Below are 6,000 nucleotides of genomic sequence, written 5' to 3'. Positions count from 1 at the left end.
GAGATCTGGATCTTCAACTCACATCACCTCTGCCATGAAGCTGACTGTAAGCAAGCTGTTCTACCTCTCAGCTCTTCATCTGAAACATGGGGATAATATGGGGATAATAATAAAACCCTCTTGTATTACCCAAGATAATATATATGGACTGGGTTCACAAGACTGCTTTTTTGGCCCTGCAGGATAGCCAGGATTGGTGGGTGCACATCAGTGCCACTGTCAGGTTACTCAGTGCACCATCCACACAATCCCAGCTAATGGCTCCAGGGCAGTGGCTCACAGGAGCCATCGGCTTCCAGGGATCCAGATTGCATCCTGGCAGCCCTTGAGCCACTCCTCACACTTCCCTCACCCTGGAAAGCCATCACACTCCCATTGGCCCTGACCCGAGTGGGCAACTGAAGCAGCTCTGACCACTCTCAGCAACACTCAGCAATTCATTAGCAAGCCCATGGAGGTGTCAGTGGAGGGGTGGGTGTTCCCAGTGAGCAGCAGCAGCATAACTCCTTGACCAGTGCTTTGCTGGGTCACAAAGCAGATAGAAGCAGATTGGTTAATGCATTGATTTTTAAGGATTTTTTGAATTTTAAAAGTTCAAAAAAGGTCCTATAATTGGCTTGTTTCCTGGTAGAAAATTACAAAAACTTCTGGAACTGAATCCCACCCTCCTTGGACCATCATTTCACCCCCATGTGGAGATTCTGCCCATTGCCTTCACAAAAAAGTGGAACACGCCCCCCTTTGCCCAACCCTTAATATTTCCCAAATGGCTGGGCTTAGAGTTCTGAAATTGAGCACACATGTAGCCCAAGATGGCAGGACACTGTGTATTTTTATTTTAAGGAATTTGGTCAATCCCGTGATTTTTAAGGAATTTCCCCCCTACTGTAGTAAAGCTGCCAGAAAGGATTCTCTCTTTTTCACCTAGTGAAAGTGGAACTAACTGTTACATCTGAACAACTCCCCACTGCCCTGCTGCGCTCGCAATGCACTTCGTTCAAGTTAGTTTGTGATCCAAAAGGTCTGCATGAGAACTGTGAAGCAAGGGACATGTGTTGTGGTTTTTAATGCATTTTCCTTACAAATGCTCTATATGTCCCAGTTGGTTTTGTGTTTGAATGTGGAGCAAGGGCTCAGAACTGTGGGTTTGTGGTGAATGATCAAGAAGATGTATGGATCCTTTGCGGGTTGCATAGTCTCCCTCACCCCCAAATACACTCTGGCGTAAAACGTGTTTTATGTCTGTATTCCTGTAATTTTACTATGGATTATTTGTACAATTTATATTGTACTAATAGATCACAAAAGAATAAATGTACAAAGCAATAAATACCACCAACATATAATTGCAAGGTAAGGCTAGAACTTCTATAAAAAGTACAGCTTCAATTCATTGTAAATTCTTGCAGTGTAAACACTGCAAACTCTTTATTCACAAGCAGGTCAGTTATCATACATCAAACAAAGACCTGCACAACAGCGAGTTTGGTTGGACTGCCAGGAGATCATCAAAGCAATATTCCCTCTGGTTCTAATAGCAGGTAGCTTTGTAGGGGTTTTGGCACGGGTAGTAAAGGGATGAGATCATGGCATCTACTGTTGAACCTTCTCCTGATAGCACAGCGGCACAAATGTTGCAGGCAGCGAACTGTGGACATCTGATTGAGAAAGGACTTGTAGAAAGGCAAATGCTTCTGCAAGAAAAAGGAAGGGCCATTTGTGAACATCTGGAAAGAGGCTTAAGAGTTAGTTTGTTGTCAATACCCCTCCAGGCATCAGTTAACAAGATTATGACCATCAGGATCATTCTCTTGAGAAAGTGAGTAGTTGCAGTGCTTTATGGAGGTTGACTATGAACTTTCAGATGTACTAGCTGGGCTGGACGTAGAGCATCTGCACCTCTAGTTCTCGGCCCCTTGTTCTCAGCCCTCCCACCACCAATTTTTTTTCTGGTTGCCTGCCAACCCCACTTTCTTCCCCTGCCACCACTTTCTTCACCCCCAGCTTCTGCTTTCTTCACCCCGCCACCACTTTCCCCGGCTCTGCTTTCTTCACCCCCCCCCCACCGCTTCACCCCCAGCCACTCCTTTCTCCCCCATGCTTTCCTGGTGCTGCTTTCTTCAGCCCGCCCCCTGCCACCACCTTCTTGCTTTCCCAAGCACCGCTCTCTCGTCCGTCCGTCCATTTCTGCCCGTTCGCTTCCCCCCCCCCCCACCCCCGGCAGCTCACTCGCAAACTCTTGCAAGAGCTGCCATGCATGGTATTAGCGATGGGTACTCTCTATCCATCTGTCTATCTATCTGCAAAATTAAACTATTCTGTTTACTTTTTCTATATGCACAGTTCCTGACATGCAGAGGTTATTCACACAACCAAAGTCTGAATGGCCACTTGTCTCAGTAGCCAAGGTCAAGAAGCTTATTGATTTCTTAAAAGTTGGCAAGGCCTTGGGCTGTGATTGCATATCTCCTGAAATGATTAAGTTTAATGTGGATTGGTGGGCTCCTGTGCTGGTAGCTCTTTTTATATGTATAGATCAAACTGGGTACATACCTGAAGATTGGGGAATAGCCATAACAGTGCCAATTTTAGTAACTTTTTAACAATAGGAACAAGATTAGTAAGAACTAATCAGCCTACTTTCCTTTCACTGTCTCTACAACTGGACTAAATTTGGTGCAAATCGAGGTTCACAAGTTAGATCTCTTGCACCTCAAATGTTCATGCATCCACCATCTTCGATCAGGGTGGATGGCATTATTATTATTCCCTGTGTGTCACTCACTGCAACTGTATCAAATTTGGTTCAAATGGGTTAGACAGTCCTCAGGTTAGTGCACTTGTGCCTCAAAAGTTCACACGTCTACCTTCTTGGATCAAAGTGGATGACATCATCACAAACTACACCATTGGGACATCTCTATGTGTCCATACAGTTGTAGCAAATTTGGTTCACATCAATTAGACTGTCCACAAGTTAGTGCACTTGCGCCTCAAAAGTTTTTGTGTTCACCATCTTGAATTGGGTTGGATGACATTGTCACAATCTATGCTGTTGAGGTGTCCCTATGTGTCCCTACAGCTATAGCAAATTTGGTTCAAATCGGTTAAGTGGTTCACAATTTAGCCCACTTGCACCTCAAAGGTTTACACACCTAACATCTTGGATCAGGGTAGGTGGCATCATCACAAACTATGCTGTTGAGGTGTCCCTGTGTGCCAATCACTGCAACTGTACACAATTTGGTTTAAATCAGTTAGGCAGTCTGCAAATGAGCCCACTTGTGCCTCAGATGCTCCCACAGCTGCCATCTTGAATTGGAGTGGATAACGTCATTACATACCATGCCATTTGGGCATCCCTATGTATCCCTACAGCTGTAGCAAATTTGGTTCAAATCGGTTGTTCACAAGGTGTCCCTATGTTTTCCTACAACTGTACCCGATTTGGTTGATATTGGTCCGGGCATTGCCAAGTTGATAGTGGTCCGGGCATTGCCAAGTTGATAGGTGATCTCATAAGCCTACTGGAAAGTAGGCTAAAGAGTGGATAGATGTGATCCTGCCAATTATTGCCCAATTAGCCTGTTGAGTGTTGTGAATAAGCTTTACTCAAGGCATTTAGATTGGAAGTTGCAAGACTGGATGGAGAATGAAGGTATTTTGGGTGACTAACAGGCCAGTTCTCGAACGGGGAGTTCAATCATGGACCATGCCCAACTGACTGAGAAATACAGCAACTATTTGTATGTGGCCTTTGTAGATTTTAAATCAGCCTTTGATTCAATGTTAAGGATAAGCCTCTGGGAAAAACTCAGGGACGCTAATATCAATAGGCATTTACTTTTTCTCATTCAGAAATCTTAGTGTAAGAGTGAGTGAGATGTAACCCTCAAGGTTCTCTTTCACATCTAATAACCCTTGTTTAGCAAAGGAGTTAAACAAGGGTGCATTTTGGCAACCTCCCTGTTCAATCTTTACATAAATACCTTAGCCAATAATCTCTCTGATCCAGCATTACATCCCCCAACCATTGCAGGCGCAGCTATCCCAATCCTGCTGTACACAGATGCTGCTGCCACCATCTCACGAACTCCAGTGGGCTTTACGAGAGCACTTAGGCTCCTGGCTACTTGTTGCCAGGACAATCACCTGGTAATTAATTTCCAGAAATCCAAAGTGATGGTCTTTGCCAAGAGGTTCAAGATACTGAATTGGCATGTAGAAGATCATCATATAGAGCAGGTCAATAGTTTTAAATATTTGGGTGTGGTTTTTCATGCCACTGGGTCATGGAAGGCCCACATGGATTACATTGCCCAACAGGCACAAAGGAGCACATCAGCCACATAAAGATTCTTTTGCTTCAAAGATGGAGAGGTTATCCCTGCAGTGTTAAAGCTATTTGCTGCTAAATCATTGGCCCAACTCTTATATGGTGCACAGTTGGGCCCTTCCCTGAATTATAGGCCATTGGAGATTATTCAATCTAAGTTTATTAGAGCAATATTTAGGCCCCCCATGCATTTTGGCTGGAAACGGGCCTACAGAAGTGGAAACAAAAGCATGGATTTCAATCCTTAATTATTGGCTCAAGATCCATTTCTCTCCTCTGGGGCTGATCCCTTTCTCTCCTCTGGGGCTGGCTGAGAACTTTCAATCCACCTGGACACAAGCACTGCAAAATACTCCGATAGTGTGGGGGAGGGCAGGCAGGCTCCTTTCTACTCTGTGATGAAGATCTGGGTTGTCATGAGGATAACATGGCAGGGGTGGGGGATAACTTTGTACATTGCTTTGAACTTCTTGGAGGAAGAGCAAGAACAGAAATCTAGCTAATGATGGCTTAGAAACCTGGAGAGTTATCAATAAATATCTTAGGGATGAGATGAGCTTCATTGTGAGCTAGAAGGCAGAGAACTTTCCTTTCTGCTTTTCTATAATCAGGCAGAAAAGAGAGAAGAACTAGACCTAGACTGGAGAATCCCTGCCAGCCTTGGGGAATGGGAGAAGAGGGAGTCTCTCTATAGGGATGTAGGGTGTGTTGTTAAATAGATACTGAGGTTGTTCACAGCCGAGCAGGCAAGGCAGTGGTGGAAGGTGGTGGTGGTGGTGGGGGGAAGGCTGGTTAAACTCACCTTCCCCCCAGATAAGAGATTGCATGTTTCTGGGAGCATGGACCTCGCTCCCAGATGAGCAGCACTGCATGGCATAGCATGTAGCTCTGGAGGCCGGGATGACGCGTCCCAGCTTCCGGATATGCCACGGTGCACCGTGTGACATGTGCAATGCATTGGGGTATTCTCCCAGGAGATGGGAGCTCTAGGGATGGAAGCAGCCCAAGCTCACATATGAGCAGGAAGCCCATATGAGGTCATATGAGGTTAAGGAAGCACTCACTCCCTTAACCTCAGTGAAAAGCCAGGCTGAAAAGCTAGGTTAGGCGGCACTGCCCTGCCAGGATTGGGCCTGTTTTTGGCAGTTCTCATGCACAGCCTAACCCAGACTGGGCTTCCCTAACCTGGGATGGGCTGTGTGTAAGAACAGTCTCAATGACTAAGATGTTCGTTAGCTGGAGAACAAATGGTATCTGAATGTGGAAAGAAAGAAGAAATGGTTATCCTCTCAGTTTGGGCTCTGTTGAAAAGTCAGCAGATAAAGACTGGATAGAAGAGGACTTATTGCTGAAAGATCCAAGGTGTAGGGTTACCGCACTGCCTATAGGCTATGGTTTTCAAGTGGTTTTCAGCATCTGAGGATTTATATTCCAAAAGATAATCATCTGGAGCTAATCAGTTTCAAGCACTGACACGTGTTCCAAAACCAAGTGATGATGTCTCTGCAAGGTGAATATGCCTGGGAAGGTATACTTCTGTCAGTGAAGTGCTTTCCAGTATTTTGGCCTGAATCTACTTCCTGCCATCCTGAGGAGGACTTTGACTCTACTACCAAAAATATATAGGAACATAGGAAGCTGCCTTCTACTGAGTCAGACCATTG

The 6,000-nt window shown here is 45.2% G+C and overlaps 1 protein-coding gene across 8 annotated transcripts in view; it reads right to left on the bottom strand.

Moving 5' to 3' along the window:
* Nucleotides 1-1,389: 1,389 nt before the first annotated feature.
* ASB18 (ankyrin repeat and SOCS box containing 18) overlaps nucleotides 1,390-6,000 on the bottom strand; it is a 66,489-nt gene continuing 61,878 nt past the window's right edge. For all 8 annotated transcript variants that reach the window (XM_053283157.1, XM_053283155.1, XM_053283156.1 and 5 more), the window contains one exon: nucleotides 1,390-1,694. In XM_053283157.1, the coding sequence (XP_053139132.1) occupies nucleotides 1,509-1,694 (186 nt within the window). In that variant the 3' untranslated portion in view covers nucleotides 1,390-1,508. The remainder of the gene's footprint in view (nucleotides 1,695-6,000) is intronic.

Source organism: Hemicordylus capensis, chromosome 1 (genome assembly GCF_027244095.1).
Source record: "Hemicordylus capensis ecotype Gifberg chromosome 1, rHemCap1.1.pri, whole genome shotgun sequence".
NCBI classification, from domain to species: domain Eukaryota; kingdom Metazoa; phylum Chordata; class Lepidosauria; order Squamata; family Cordylidae; genus Hemicordylus; species Hemicordylus capensis.
This window is presented reverse-complemented; position numbering and strand designations above follow the sequence as displayed.